This window comes from Scomber japonicus, chromosome 2 (genome assembly GCF_027409825.1).
Source record: "Scomber japonicus isolate fScoJap1 chromosome 2, fScoJap1.pri, whole genome shotgun sequence".
Taxonomy (NCBI): Eukaryota; Metazoa; Chordata; class Actinopteri; order Scombriformes; family Scombridae; genus Scomber; species Scomber japonicus.
The window spans coordinates 18,007,229-18,023,760 of NC_070579.1; the positions used below are offsets into that span (position 1 = coordinate 18,007,229).

Below are 16,532 nucleotides of genomic sequence, written 5' to 3' on the forward strand. Positions count from 1 at the left end.
CCAAAAGCGTAAATCACAACTAAACAAATTCATCAAAACTGTATTTATTAAAGAGTTATTAAGCAGTGGCACAAACATGTCATTTCAAAACAAATAAAGTGTCTTTTATGCATGATGTAACTAATATGACACATCAAAATAACACTAAATTAAAGTGCACATTTTGTGCATAATGCCACTAAGATATAAAGGTAGAGCTGTCTCTGCTAGGTAGATTATATCAAGTGTGTCGATGATCTTTCTGAAACCGGGCTTTTAACCACACTCACTGGGGCCATGTCTTTCTCTGTGTGGTGTGATACTGCGGACGTTATCTCCTTCTGTTTTTAACTGTTTTAGTCGTATTGCTGTTCTGGAAAAAGAAGACGCTAGACTCAGTTGCGTCAGTGCTTTCTTCAATATGTCACTGGTCGGAGATGTGCTCTTGCAGAGTTTCAAGCACACATGGTGATATAACTTTGCTGTACTACCAGCTTTTGTGGTGACGCTTTTATGACATACTTTACATATTACGGTTTGTTGTTCAACGTCCTCCCTCTTGTACTCAAACCACCGCCAGATGATGGATCCTGAATTGTTTTTTTGGGAATTAATCTCCCTCCTCCACTTGTCCATATCACCTGCTGCTCCCGCGACCTGAGATCGCTGCTACTGCTGCTACATGCTGCCGGGCATATGACGTTGCACGCACAACAGAATGTGATGTACGTAACTAGGTGCGCTTGTTTTATCTCTCTGTGCGGAGAGATGAGAGAGTGAGAAAAACCTGTAGTTCAACGGGCCGCGACTAAAAACAAACTGCGTGTAAATTGAATGTATACTCGAGTATTCACGATATAGTCATTTTCTACATCCCACAGAGAACAAGCCGCGATACATCGAGTATACTCGATATATCGCCCAGCCCTAGATAAAAGCCTAAGCAGCAGAAGAAAACTACTGTAAGACTAAAATGTTATAAATGCATTGCTCTGTGAATAAATGTTTGCTTACCTGCCATTGGAGTGCTATGACCGATATTATCATAAGTGCCAGCTTTTGACTTGGCCAGGAGGGCCTTCTCTGCCTTATCATTAGCGTTGTCTAGCATGGCATTCTTGTTGGCAGCTGCCTTCTTAGCATCCAGCTTCTTTTGGCGGCAAGACTTGGCAGGTTCTGCAAGCATGCGCACCTGGCGGCGGAAGGCACTGAGGACTTGGATGGCGCCTGACTTGATTTTCTCCTGCTGACCCTCCTCACTACCAAATTCATCAGTGTTGGAAGCCTTATAAAGAGGCAGGACATGGAGCTGCTCATCCTCTGGTATCTTTCCAATCTCTCGGTTATCCTCCCTTGTTAAAGTACACACCTGGAAAATCATTGGACAAATACTTTTTTAAATGTTTTTGTCGGGAGTATCACACACAGACATTAGAAAGTAAAGTTTGCTTTTATTATTAACATACAATCTCTACTTTAAAGCCACAATTTGGAAATTAAAGTATTGCTTGATGTGTGGTTAGAGTCTCTGTATCTATTCCATCCTCCAACGTATAAAGATATATTCTTCTCAGGTTCTGCTTACCACAGTGCTGCCACCCTGCATGTTGTGGAGGTCCCTGTGAGCGTGGGCACAGAAATCAAGACAAGCAGTGACCCCTGAGAAGGGACGTCCCTCCTTCTTCCCCAGACGACAATCAGGTGCCCTATGTTCATGTTCCACCTGTGACCGGGAACAAAAGGAGGTAAATTTGAACAAGATATTAAGAGTTCTTTAGGTCATGTAGATCATTTCAGAAATTCCTTTCATGTTAATATTTTCAGAATTTATACACATGTTGCATCACTCACATGCTAAATTTAGATTTGATATGAAAATCATGTATTAATACCTTTAAGAAATAAGGCATTTTGATAATATATATACATGCCAGTCAAAAAAATGTTGATAATAAAATCATATTATGATTTGGATGAAGCTAGACAAAAAATTCTATAATGTCCATATATCCTCACCTGGTTTGCATAAGCCTCAGGCGCCAATGTTTTATACAAAGGACCCAGTATGGTTGCAAGATTTTGAAAGTTTTGCTCCAGTTTCTCTTCCTGAAAAACAATATTTGGCAGTAAGTTACTGTAATTATATTATTATATTAACATAATGATGGTTATACTTTTTTTCCAGCTACATGAAATACCTCTTTAACATCATCTCCTAGTAGTTTAAATTTTCTTGGGATTTTGCTCCGGGCAAACTTGCAGCCATTGTAGTACATGCTCCAGGAGCAACCAAAAGAGAAAGATGCTCCACAGGCTTCAGGATCTAACCCCTGGCATGCACAGGTCCTCCTGGAGGGGGAGGACAATAATTTAAATTAACTGTTGTTACTCTATTTAATTCAGTGTTTAGTCAAAATTGACGTCTGAGGAATTTGTATAATAGAAAACAATTATAGTGATCATCCTTATTCATCTATGTTTGGATATGAAAGCTACTGTAGCCCACTTGGCTAAATTCTGGTTTTGTTGTGCTATCACTTACTCCTCATTGAGAGCGCAGCGTCTCTGGGTGAGGGCTCCATGCTTTGTTAGAGTTTCACTTAGCTCGAGGTAGAGGCGGTCAGCCACACTAGGCAGGATGCCCTCCCAGACCAGGATTACTACAACGATGCAGGCTGTGTCACATTTGTGACCAGCACGTTCCCGCACCAACACCAATATCTTTTCTTCTACACCAGCTCGGCGGATCACCTGCAACATGACAGGCATAGGAAGTTGCAGACATGCAGATATTTGAAGCAAATAGAACGGCAGCTGATTGGCTTTTTTCTTGAGTTAAAAATACAAACATTGTTCTTACCCATTTGGCTATGGGACACCCTTGTGTACTTTTTCCTTCCTTGCCGGTGTATAATATTTTCTCAATCCTGATGGCGCGACCAGTTAAACCAGACCTTCAAAGCAAAATACAAGCATTAAATTATACACATGTAAAACATGACCTAGTTGTTTTGTAAGACAGTTCATGTTTACTATCAATTTTCAGGACATCAAATGTGTGGTTAACCTTTTCTCCATCGCCTCCCGTATACCAGGAACAGTAGGTGCTGACCCCAAGTGAGTGTAGTATGGCCCTTCATCCTTCTCACTGATTTGTTCTAAATATAATAAAGAAACATACATTCATATTTACATACCACAAAGTAATCAGTCATGTTTCAGAACCAACTTTAGGAGACTCACCAACACAGTGGCAGGATGCAATGTCATACTGTGTTTTCATGGGAGTATCTAGGAGATTCTTTATAGGGGTATCCAATAGCTTCATAGGAGACTCCATGAAGCTATGTAAAAGGTGTTCCTTCTTAGGGGTGCAATCAGGTGGTTTTTTTAGAGCTACATTGCCTGGGGTCACCTCTGATGATTCAAGTCCACTCAGGTCAGTGTTGGTTGACAAGATTGTGACAGGCCCGGAAGATTCCACCTTGACTTTATTTGATGTATTAATGACGAGTGATTTCTTCTCAAACACAGGTGAAAGCTGGTACTGCCTCAGGGTTTGTTCCATAGAGGCCAAGATGCTGCCCTGCCTCTTACCTTTCTCACAAAATGACTGTTGATTCTCCTGCTTGACTTGGATTCCACCTATGCCTGGATCTTGCATCTGTAACTGCTGCTCCTGCTGCTGTGAACAAGGCAGCTCAAATCTGGGTCCATTTTCCATCTTAATAGCTCCCAGGCAATGTTTGGGGTCACTAGTGCTCTGAGGGGTATGAGGAGGACCCTGGCGCTCTTGCCTTTGTAACAGGTGCATACGCAGGGCTGCGTGCTTCTGAAAGTCTCCATGAGGACCTGCAGGTCCCAGAGGTAGTCGAGGTCCCCTTTGGAACTGAGTGCATGATGTCTGTAGCTGCTGTTCAGCTTTAGGATACATCTGTGTTGATACCTGTTGGTTTAAAGCACCTTGTGTTAAGTGAGGTTGTGACTGTGTAGAGGTCTGGGGGAAGTCCATGTGGTTGGGCTGGTGGCAGTGGTTGTTAGGCCGCTGTGGTTGAAATTGCTTGAGGTTACTGCTGCCTGAGTTTGGAGAATAATGCCTTTGTTGTTGTTGTAATTGTTGCATCTCTGTTGTGTTACTGTAACTGAATGTTGCATGGTCACCGTGCTGGATGAGTTGGTTGCTGGATTGAACAGAGTTGTTTCTAAGTGGCTGGTTTGGTTGAAGCTGCTGCTGACCTGGCTGAGGCTGACTGTGAGGTCTATAATTGGGAGACTTCATTTGCTGCACTTCAAATTGTGGTGGGTGGGATAGTGGACGTTGAAGATTACAGTGCTGTTGTTGCTGTGTTGCTAAAAACCCAGGGGACAGTATATCGTGCAGGTCAGGGTCTTCACATAAGTGCTCTGACTGCATGGGGGTGCGGTAGCGGCCGTCCGCCTGCTGATTATGGGGGAAGTTACGTTGCTCAGTTATTTTCTGGGGTAGAGGCTGCTGCATTTGAGGAGCTTTAGAATTTGATAGCTGCCACTCAGGGGCAGTGTTGTGCTGAGCTGAAGCACAATTCGTTTGGGCCGGGAGACAGTCCTGCTGTTGCTGCTGGAAGCTGTTAGACCCCTGGCTGCTGTCTGTGAAAACTCCTTGTGTCTGGAACCTTTGTGCTGGGTTTGGCTCTAACATCTGGCTGTGAACCTGGGGGTTAGTTGTCTGCTGCTCAGACTGAGGCTTAGCAGGGAAGCCCCTCCACATGTCCTGTTCTTGTGCCTTGGATGATGTTGGGCCACTTACAGGTTGCTGCTGGGAATGTGAAGAGTTCAGCTCTATCCAGCCTCTCTGGCGGGGAGTTGAACACGATAAGTTGGCTCTCTGCTGAGACAAGTTATCCATCCCATTTTCTAACCCAGCATGACATGGCTGCTGCAGATTGGGCCCCATAGCACCTGTATTGTCAGCCCCATGTGGGTTCCCAGCATTTTGTTGGAAGTTTTGGGGTTGAATCCCATACTGCAGGCCCGTATCAGTGCCACGCTGCTGATGCTGACCAGACCCAGGTTCATCATTTTGACTAATTTTTTGTATCCCAGAGTTGGGAAAGGGCCCATATCCACCTAAATTAGGTGCCTGGAGAGGAGCATTGCGCTCCAGAAAAGAGTTATGGTTAAACTCCTGGTTGGCTTTCTCATAAATATCTTGAGTATTTGTGTCATCTGGATAACACTCTGGGCCGTTTTGATGTTGTGAGCTATTGCCAGTATTTGTAGGAGGGATCATTCCCGGAAGCTGACCTAGAGACAGCTCCTGACCAGAGTAAGATGCCGGCTGCTGCTGCTGCTGTTGTTGCTGCTGTTGTTGCTGCTGTTGTTGTTGCTGGTGGTGGTGGTCTGCTCCATAATTGTTGGAATATCCATTCACTACATAGTTGACAGAGTTGTAATTGTTGCCTCCTTCAGTATTGCCAGATGCACCAGGCTGCTGTTGCTGTGAGTTGGGCATCTGAGCTGCACTGGGCAATCCTGAGGTTAAAGAGGGAGGTTGAGCACCTTCATTTGGCATTTTATTTGCCAGTGAACCATTGACAGCATCTAGTTGTGGCCCAGATGTTTGTGGGGCAATTGACACTTGCTCAGGATAATACTGAGACAAAGTTTTCTCTAAGAGATCACCCCGAGTGCTTTCTATTGTTGAGGGGGGTGATATAGCACCATTTGGAATTGAAATTTGTTTATTTCTCGGTAAACAGAAAATATCTCCATTAGGAAAATTACAGTTCCTCTTGTCTAACTTAATGTCTGTCTGTGGTGTATTGCATTCAAATTCTGTTGCCTTTGTCAATTCAGAAAAGTTGTCCACCAAACTGTTGCTCATGTCCTCATTTCCTTTCATCTCCGAATCTACTTTAAGTTTCTTGGGTTGGTGAACCAGTAAGGACTGCTCAGTGAGTGCATGCTTCAACTCTCCATTCATCAACTCTCCATTCATCATGAAGGATCCTTGATCGAACAGCCCTTGCCCTGGAGCTGGGCTGTTGCAGTTCTCCCTGTGCCTCTTCATGGAGTTGGCACCTGTGCTAGGCTTGTAATGGTTCCAGTTTGTATCCCCAGTGATTTGCAGAGAATCTCCCTCTGAAGACTGGCCTCCATTCTGGACTTTGCTAGGGATGTTGCGAGATGTGCCAAATTGTGCTAATATCAAACTTTCTTCCGTCTCATGTCTGGCTTGTTCTGTTTCCATCTGGCCTGCTCAGAGTCCATCCACAGGGCTGCCCTCTGTCCGTCCTATAAGAAAGAAAGATAGAAAGAAATATTTAGTTACCAGTACAGATTTCTCTCAGCAGTTACATTTTCAAATACAATACAACAACACATTATTTTACAATTAGCTGTGCACACACTGTCGATGCATTAGAGGCAGACCATTCACATGACACAAATATTAAGAACCACCCAGTCAACTTTGTAGTGTACATATAGCATGACAAATCTCCAAGACACACCAAACAAATAAGACAAAGTTTTGATTTGAATCTAACATATCAATGACCAAAAACTCATTTTTTAAATCAAGTTTAGCGTACTTTTTGTTTCTATGTACATGTCTTCATTATGAAGCTGGTTAGATAGCAAGGGATTACAGGAATCATCTTTATTTTCAAATATCACATTGGACCCAGCATGTCCCACAGGTTTTTTATTTTTATCTGATTGGCCTGAAGGCTGCTGGAACATTAGGCTATGGGGAATTAAAATTTTACTGATCTGAATTATTGTTAAAATTAAGGTTTATGAATATCATTATTCAATTAAATTGGTGGTCTTTCTGTGAAAGGTAAGCTAATTATTTTTAAGGGGTCGCAATATTTTAGTCAATTTTTAGTCTTTAACACCAACTATACACTGCTGTCAAACTCTGTAACTAGAGTTTTAGGTCTGAGTGAAAGGAGGGTTAGTAGAGTAATGTGTTTACACTTGGTACTGAATGTGTATCCGCTGGCAACATGATCCCGTCATAGAATTAGAGTCACCTTTACCTCATCCCTCAATCACATAAAGACTAGATGGCAAGTAGAAAGTGAGCAAGGGGATGTAGCTTGACAGTGGACTGTGAGTCACCATTTTAAATTTAATACACAGCTTGACAAATGTGTCCTGAGAGTAAAACATGTTTTCATTGCTCACTAGCATATGCAAAACGTGAACACCCTTATCTCTAACTGGAAGCTGTGAATTCCAGTTCTGTACTGTATGTGAATGCACAAATACCACAATATACCAAATGCCCACTGTCACTCAAAACTTTTAAAAAACATGGGGGAATATTAGGAATGTACTATGATAGCACAGTTTATCATCAGCCAATTGGGGTTCAGTTTGCTTACATAATAGTGTCTTTCCTTGTCAAACATAGAGTATGTTTATCCACCTCCATTGCACTCTACATAAGTAGACACAAACATTAGTAGAAAGTGGAATTTGTTTTAAATAGAAACACTAGGACAATGCTTTAAATTAACAATGGAAAATATGCTTAATTTAAAAATATACATAAACATCCAGGGCAGCCGTGTTTGACATCCGTCTTTGCACAGGTTTCATCTCTGTAATGCTGTACCACATGTAGGGGGAAAACAGTAGTCATCATAAGAACCAGCATGTTCTTGTTTCCTCTAAGACATATCCAGGATTCTGACCTTATTCCAGTTTAATGCCTCAATCAGGAATATACTGTAGAGGTGTGTAGTACATAATGAAACATTAGCACAGAATCTTCAAACTGTACAATTATAGGCATGCATTCAGGTGGAAGATGGACACATCTCACCTCTCAACAAAAATGACTGCCATAGACCGTGCAAAACAATTCCCAAATGTTTTGCACAACAATGGAGGGGGGGGGGGGGGGACTGTTTTGTACTCCTTGTAACATTGTGGCAGGCCACAAACAGCAAGGCCAGTGGCTGACTATATTTTTATGTTAGGGAATGGCATTATTGACTGATTTTATTTGGTGCTAATGTTGAGGTGAAAATTGATTTAGTAAAGGTTTATTAATGGAACTTGAGTACAGTATTTACTTTTTTTTACATAACTTTGAGCCTATGGTTCTCATAGCATATCATACATATATGTATTAAAGTGTAGTCAATTTGAACTGTGATGTGATTCCTTAGCTTAGAAACAGAAAACAATTTTATAGTGTCTAAAAATGTTAAAACTGAATAAAACCAGTCGAATCAGCAAAGAGATTCATATTTTATACCCACTGTAATAATTCAGAATGTAGAGTACAATGTTTTTCTCTGAATTTGTGTATTTTTCAGTATTTAGAATATTAAAAGACAGAATATGTTAAAGAAAACTTAAGTCTAGTTGATTGAAGGCACTAAAATGCAAGGTTAATGTCCCAGATGGTAGATGGGAGGAGGAGCTGGCTGCTTGTCAGCTGTTCAGCATCACCTTTCTGCACCCTTAACACATTGTAATGTCAGATATGCAAATACAATTCAGTTCCCAAGTTTTAGACCTTTGTTAAACTCTAGCATTGTGAAATTTGTGTCATTAAGTTATAGTGAGTACAGAATATAAACTATTCCCCACCAAGTTTCCCACAATGCTTAATGTCTTTTCAACCTTCAGATTGAGTTTAAGCAATGATGGTGGCGATTGTTCCGAGGGTAAAAAACACAAAGCAGGAGATTGGTAGAAAAATATAGGTGAATATTTCAATATATATGATACATCATGCATCATTTTTACCAAAGGTAGGCAAATAGTGTGATAAAAGTGATGTATAGAAATAAGATCTCTACAGAGGATGAAGCAATAAACAGAGCGTATGGCTTCATGTTCGCATCCCTGCACTCGCCTGCCAAACACAAATAGATTCCAATGATTCCAGTAGAACATTGATTTCTGTCTGCCTCGCTCAATTATTAATGCATGTCACATTCGCAGCATCTGCAAAACAATTGCTGTGTGCAGACACAAAGAGCCGCAGTCTAATCCATCATAATTATGGGCAACTCCTGCAGATGCTAAAGGAATGGGCAACTGATGAGCACCAAGAAGGGCCCTGATTCAGTGTGAAGTGTTTCTGTAAAATACTTAGTGTAGTTGGGCATTAAAGTTGGCTAACAGCAGAAAATAAACTTATTGTTCTGATTATGTTGTCCTGTTGGCAACAGGAGAAAGAAAGTGGATCCTGGTGTCCTTAATATTTATAAAAAATATATAAAAATCTATTGATCAGAAGAATTTGACCTAAGTATATCGTCAATCAATGATACATTTGTTTAAAAAAATACTTTGCATATTGCATTATCTGTTTACTACTTAATTTTATTCACTGTGCCTGGTTTTGACTCTTCTTTGGCTTAAACTAAGAAATATGCATCAACACAGATTTTCCATGTCCATGTATCCTGTAGTAATCAATGTAAAATGCAATATACGTGTAGGTAGCCATCTTTACAAAGGAGCTCTGCATGTCCATAAACATGATTTTCCTTTTAAGTTGAGGGCAAGAGAAGATGCATTTTCCTGAAATTAATTGGTGGGCTAAGGTTTTGTCCATCTACTGGCAAGCATCTTACAGCATCATCAACAGCCTTGTCGATGAATATTTAGATGTTTGTACAAGTATACAAACCTTTTTAATTGTAATATAAAAAGTTGTTTTCAGTATTTTGTAGCTTAAAATCAACATTTACAGTTAACCACTTAACACACGCTCCTGTTTTTTATGCTGTTAGCCTAAACGGCATGCCCAAGTTGTGAGCAGCACAGATCCCGCATAGTTTGAGACTCAGAGATGTGTCTGGTATCATTGGAAAGGAAACACTCTCAGGATTCTTGTAAAAGTGTATGTGTGATTCTGTGAATTACTGACAAAGAGTGGCAGAGGTTACAATGATGGGGTTGTTTACTCGCCCATAGGTTTGCCTTTACAATGACATGTGTACAGACATTCAGGGACCTCTCAGCGGGTTATAGACACAATGAGGCCACAGCCACATGTCTTGGCTTCATGTAGTCAAAAGACCAAAAGATGAATTTTTCAGAATTATTTTTCAACAGGTATGTCCATGCGTTTTCCTCAGGTCCTTTTTGGAGACTCCAAATGGACACTTGGTTACCAAAGCTGTATAACCACAATCAAACACCACTTCACATCCCCTTTGCCTACAATCAAAATCTTGGTCTCTAATGAAAGCTGACGCCATATTATTATTATTATTAATATTATTATTATTATTATTATTATTATTATTATTATTATTATTACATATAACCATATTTTTTTGTTTGGCCATATCTATCTATCTATCTATCTATCTATCTGTTTATTTTGGTATAAGTCATATGTTAAGTCGAAGAAGAACCAACCGTGTACCAAAATCAAACCAATCAAACCAATCAAAGCCATGTCATCATTGTTAACGGTCACATGTCCTCATTGGCTTTGGAGACATGTCCTCTTATTATAATGTCTCTGCATGTACTACCTAAACACCGATTGGCTGGTGTGTGGTGTCGTCAGAAGCAGAAGAGGCTCACGGTCGTAAACATCTAGTCACGTGTACTCTGAGATGGACGTGCAGGGCAGGAAATGACGTAAACGGACCGTATATGGTTTGTTATTTGTGTTATTACATTACGTGTTGGACTAAATACATGGACATATTGAGGAAAGTATTTCGGTTTTATGGAAACGGATTTCATATTTCACAAGAATGGATGTTTGGCGAGCTGTACAGAAAGTGCTGAGTCATAAGACGATCGTTGTGGATAAAGAGAAGACTTTGAAGGTATGTAGCATTATAGCTATTCTTACTTTAGCTGAGTGGCTAGCCGAGCTAATCGCTAATACTATTACGGCTGTGAGCAACCATATAAGTCGTGAGTGGTCTTGAATGAATCAGGGCAATCTAAGCTTTCTAACAATGTACGGCATGAATATATATGTTTAAGGGTTGGTGTTTAAAACATCCAGAAGAACTTGTGGCTACCTCCTAACATCCGTCCCGTCCAGTATACGGAACAGCGTGTTTTAAGTGGTTAATCTAACTTGTCACTTTATTCTAAAATGATAACTGGCCATAGATAAACACAACCAACAGACTGAATGTGTCACAGAACACAACAAAAGTCTCATGAATTTATAACTGATTAGTCCATTTCCAAACCCTTGCAATCAGGTTAAATAATATTACTTAATGGTGATGGTGATGAAAACAAAAAACACTTACTTGTTAAAGTAATAATGTGGGATTTATTTATGGGCATTTTTGCTTTTTTGCTTTTTATTCAACAGTATATGGCACAGAAGCTGACAGGAAACAGGGAAGGAGAGAGAGTAATGTGCAAAGTAGTCCCTTGCCGGAATCAAACCACACAGTAACCACTCAGCTACCAAGGCACTCCATAAATGTGTCTAAAGCTACTTAATAGTTATGATACAGACAGAAGTAAGTGCAACAGATATCTGATGAAAAATCGAAAGTTTTAAATAGTTGTTTGTGAATGGTGCCCAGTAAACAGCAGGTTAAGAAAAATATTCATGTAGGTAGTTTAGGTTCCAGTAAGATAAAAAAAAGCTTATATATAGGCTATAACTAACTCTTCTTGATGTATGTTCTTTGAGCTATAAGTCTGCTTAACACTTTGCCTGTACTTAAAAGAGTGCATCATATATTTGGACCTCTGAGTAAAGACTCTGGTCACAACTGATGATTGCTTTGGTCAAGTTCAGAAAAATATGCTGTACAACCTTTGAAAACATAATTGGATCCAGCTTTAAATTCCCACAAAAGCCCTCCTGTTAATGTAAACCTTCTATAGGCTCACTATAGGCACGAACTGCTGTTTAGGGGCAAAGGAAAGGAATAAATGCTAAATATTTGAGGTACTATGGCATGTTTCATTTGACATAATTGTACTCCATCTTTGGGCCTGATTATCACATCTGGAACCAGTTACAACTGCTTATGATTTTGGCAGCTGTCGTCTTCAAACGACACGTTTTATCCCAAACCTGATAACCCCTTTTTCAAAAATATTTGTATATGCACAGTATCCATTTCAACCACAATAAACAAAATCCTGTGCCGATCACATACATTGTTTCACTCAAGAATGTATATCCAAAATGGCATGTTCAGTAATGCTTTGTTGACTGAAATATCTAAAATATTTAGTAATTTAGATTTAAGCACAAATATACAAAATATAGTTTAAAATATGCATGTATGCAAAGTACTCAGCTACATATTTGAAACGTAAACTATCTCTGTATAGACTGGGGACTGGAATTACTATTTTGAAATACTTGCAAATACTTTCAGCTGCTTTACAGAAATTAGCATGTTTAATTAAGTAACTATCATCTCAAGACATCATGTTGCTTTAATGAAGAGATAGTGTTTATAGTCAGTTTCTCAAAACTGGTTCCTGTATTCTCTTAACCACAATGTCCAAACTAGTCATGTGATTCAAGAACGAGACAAAAAAATTGTCACTGCAGCAATTGCGACCCAGTCAACCGTCTCAACCAAGACGATCTACACAGGAAACTATCTGGCCAAGCTCTGCCCAGGCAGGCAAGGTTGTAGACATAATGATCTCCTTCTCTGTGTCAATCACTCCTCCAGGACATTAGCAGCCCTCCAGACCCCCCAAAGTTAGAGTACTAAATCTCCCACTAACGAGCCAAGCTGTTACAAGGGTGTCTGGAAGCTCCTATCGTTGTCACAACAGAGCAGCCAGCTGCCTGTTAGCAGGTGGGAAAAAGGAAAGCAGTGCATGAGAACAAAGACAACTTTTTAGGTCAAAGAATAGAAAAACAGAGACTGAAAGATTTCTTTACGTACAGTATGCGTTAGATGAGGAGTGGAAGTTCCAAACCCATTACAACTTTTTTCAGAATGACAGCCCTGTTAGCTTGATTAAAAATTCAGTTGTGGCATTATCCGATGGGATATGAAAGTGCTTCATAAAACAGAAGCATAGAGCAATTTCTCAACCTCAGGACCATTTTTTTCCTAGAGATTAGTCATTTTATTTCCTCTACTCTGGGTTACCATCAATGGTATTGTATAGTGTATTTGTAGTATTAAGATAAAGCTTGCAACTAAATGTCCCTGTGTATAATACCATTTAAGAATTACCTGATTTTGAAATTAAATTAATCTATGGTTACAGATAACTCTAGTCTAACAACTCAAACAATATAGCTAGTATAAAGTAGAGAAAAGAAACCTATGGACTCATTACTGTATTCTGATGATGCTGAAACCTCCCACGTGCACAGCTAAGACAACAAGTCGCAGAACTAATCTTCCTTTTGCTGCTGTCAGACACAGACGGATGTAAAGTGCCACAGCGGGACACCACTACCAGCATTGTAATCAGAAGTGACACTGAGCCTCTTTATGATTATGTCAAAGTTATTAAAATTGAAATGTGTTATTTTGACAAATGAGTGAGAAAACCATGTGGGAATTGTGAAACACGTTCCTTTTGATGAATGGAAAATGGTCTTTGCATCTAGAAGGCATGTTCATTTATACAACATGACGTCTGGACGTCCTTATCTGTAGCTGATCTGCTAATTTTATAATGTGCTGTTTGGATTAGCTTTGGTGTTTGTGAATCTTGTTTGCAAGAGATGGAGAGGATGAAATGAGGTGATAATGATCAGTCATATACTGAACTTCATGCAGAGAGTCTTGCAAAAAGTTATGCCATGATTTAACAGTCTTGAGCAGTGCGGATTCTGCAAACTGACCATGAAAAATGACAATGATTATCAATGTTTATATTTCAATTATTTATTTTATAGTATTTTATATCTGGATTTGCCCCCTTGATGTGTAATTTCTGTGCTTACATTAACTATAAACACTACATTGTGTACTATATCATTCAAATATATTGAATGTATCTGTAAAAGTACACAACCAACAAACCATAAAATGAAAACTCAACCTTTTTTGAACTATTTTACATAAATAGTATTTGACCCCTGAAAACCCTACAATGAGGTAAGCAAGTGAATACCACTTTCCGGCCCCATGTGACTACTCCTTTGTTTTGTCTGGCCCTTAGTGCAGTCTGTAAATCAGTAACTATCAAGAGGTGACACTGGTGCTAAGCTGCTTTCAGTGCAGCTCCATTCCTATAGGACACTCCAGGGTTTACAAAGGACCGAATGGAGCCAAGCAGCTTGTCACAGTTGGATGCACCCACACTGACAAAAAAAAATCTTTGCAAACCCAGAACAAAGCCAGGGATCCCAGCTGAGTGTGTGCGCGCCCGTATGAGTATAAACATACAAACACATGCACAGCAATTATGCAATGTCATAAGTGCAATTTTGACTGTGCTTGCTTTAAGACAGTATTGGCTTCAACTGCTTGATTATTTATTAGATTCACAGGAAGATCTATTTTTGCTGCGGAAGTAGAGCATTAAACTAAACCAGAGGCACAGCGTTGCAGTGGCTTTAGCATGGATGCCTGCTGGAAGTTATAACGCTTTGATCTATTTTAGTTTTCTTTCTAGTAGCGAATGTCCACCAGGGAAATGAGCACTCTGTTTTCAGTTTATGATATGACTCAACTTGCTTGGCTTGAACTGAATTCCCAATGAAGCTTTCTTTCCCTCCAGAAGTCAGTGTCTTTGTTTCTAAATGCTGTTGTTTGGTTTCCCTCCCTCTCCCACAGCCTTACCTCTAGTCCTCTGCCCTGTAATTACAAGTCAGGTTCCTCTGTACTTCTGTCTGCCATTCATCTACTTCCCTCCTGTTCAGTCTATCATCTAGCCAGTGCAGTTATGAACCTGGCTACTAAGTGCTGTGATAGAAATCTAGACTGTCATTGTCCATAGTTATTCCCTCTGTAGCTATGTATTTGCTGGCTTGTAGATGGGCAGTTGTTTTAGTGCTTTGAGGCTTGGGGGCAAGGGTGGACTCTTGGACACAGTGTGATCAGTGTTGTAAAACAATGGACACAGTTTGCACAAGAGTCATTTAAGGCTGGTGGTTAATGCACATGACAGCAGAGCCTTATTTTAACAAGTAAGTGTTTTTTTTTTAATATAGCTTGCTTACAAAATTAAGCAAGATGTACACAACTTGTTTGTCCATTGACTTACTAAAAGATAATCATTTTGTCCATAATAGAATAATAAAAAAATTGTTTAGGTACCATGAATATTTAGTCCCACTAGCATGATATATTCAATCTTTATTTCAGACCAGTTTGGTTCATAAAAACACACATACAACTAGAAACAACACACAACACTTTATCCTCACTACACTAGTGTACCCACGTTTAATGCACTGGACTCACACTGTGTTTTTGTTATTTGCAGAGAGAGCCAGTGAAATATGAGAGCTGCTATAGTAGATGGGGTCTATTTGGCGTGACTTGGCAGCCGTATGTGACATTCACCACTAACGACAGCTGCTGGGAGACTCAGGTCTCTGCACTTTCAGGTTGAGACCTAGGCAGCAAGGCTCAAGAGCCCTGCTGTTAAAGAAAGAGAGGAGGGGGTATGGGGGAGATTTGGAGCAGCTCTGTAAATCAAACACACACTTGCCAAGCCACACCACTGTTTTGCAGAATAGTCCCAAGAATAAGCCATAATCTCAAGTGTACATTTCCTTTTCTTTGCTGAAATGGGCCTGTTCGTATTTTCCTGTTTAAAAGATAAGAACAAGGAGCATGCATCCAGACCAGAGACTGTAAATTTTCTGAGCACTTAAAACCCATATGCCTTATAAATAATGAAGTCTGTTAACGACTAAGAACTTGTCATAATATCACTTGACTGAATTTTATAAGATTAACTGTGAACTGTGAAAATCACTACATGTAACATTGACCCAGTTAGGTTTGTCAACAGTCAGTGTCTACAGTCAGTCTACCAACTAGACTAATATCAACACTATATGAACTTTTACAGCCTTTTACAACCATACATCAAAGTCTTATTTTTATTTCTGAGCCCTACATTGTCATTTCATATCCCAACTTTTACTGAAGTAATTATAACACTCTAAACGTGGTATAAAATAGACCAAATAGTGCTATATAGCTTGAAATTAGGGAAATTAAGCCCTTGTTTATTGTATTAAGTTTGACAATTGAATGTTTAATGTCAAAGAGAAGAAATACTGTAATGACTGTGTATGCTAAGAGGTTGGAGTTAGACGTTTCAGACCGCACGCAGCAGGGCTGTAAGTGAAACCTCATCCTTAGCAACCCCAACCAGTGTAATTAGGTCAGATGACTTGCATTCTACAGTGTTTTAAATCCCTCCCGTAAATATAGAGCTGGACTCGCCGCTCCATAAACCTCATGACCTGCACAGCTCGGCATTCCAGCTGACTATGTAAACAACAAATATGCTCGCTTGAAAACAGCATAGAATCTTTCAAAGATATTTTTTAAACTCAAGACAGAATTTTAGAAACATATATGCTACAAAAGTGTAATGACTCCTGTTTTTCATGCTATATCAATACATTAAAAAAACATAACTAAACTACTCTG

General features: G+C 39.7%; 1 protein-coding gene across 1 annotated transcript in view; it reads right to left on the reverse strand.

Annotated features, from left to right (window-relative positions):
- Window positions 1-16,532, reverse strand: part of tet2 (tet methylcytosine dioxygenase 2) — a 32,563-nt gene that overhangs the window by 4,490 nt on the left and 11,541 nt on the right. Inside the window, exons 2-9 of the mRNA XM_053330940.1 lie at window positions 3,223-6,252; window positions 3,047-3,137; window positions 2,840-2,933; window positions 2,522-2,730; window positions 2,178-2,328; window positions 1,996-2,085; window positions 1,565-1,702; window positions 994-1,348 (exon numbers count right to left, since the gene is read on the reverse strand). Of these exons, the coding sequence (XP_053186915.1) occupies window positions 994-1,348; window positions 1,565-1,702; window positions 1,996-2,085; window positions 2,178-2,328; window positions 2,522-2,730; window positions 2,840-2,933; window positions 3,047-3,137; window positions 3,223-6,208 (4,114 nt within the window). The 5' untranslated portion in view covers window positions 6,209-6,252. The remainder of the gene's footprint in view (window positions 1-993; window positions 1,349-1,564; window positions 1,703-1,995; window positions 2,086-2,177; window positions 2,329-2,521; window positions 2,731-2,839; window positions 2,934-3,046; window positions 3,138-3,222; window positions 6,253-16,532) is intronic.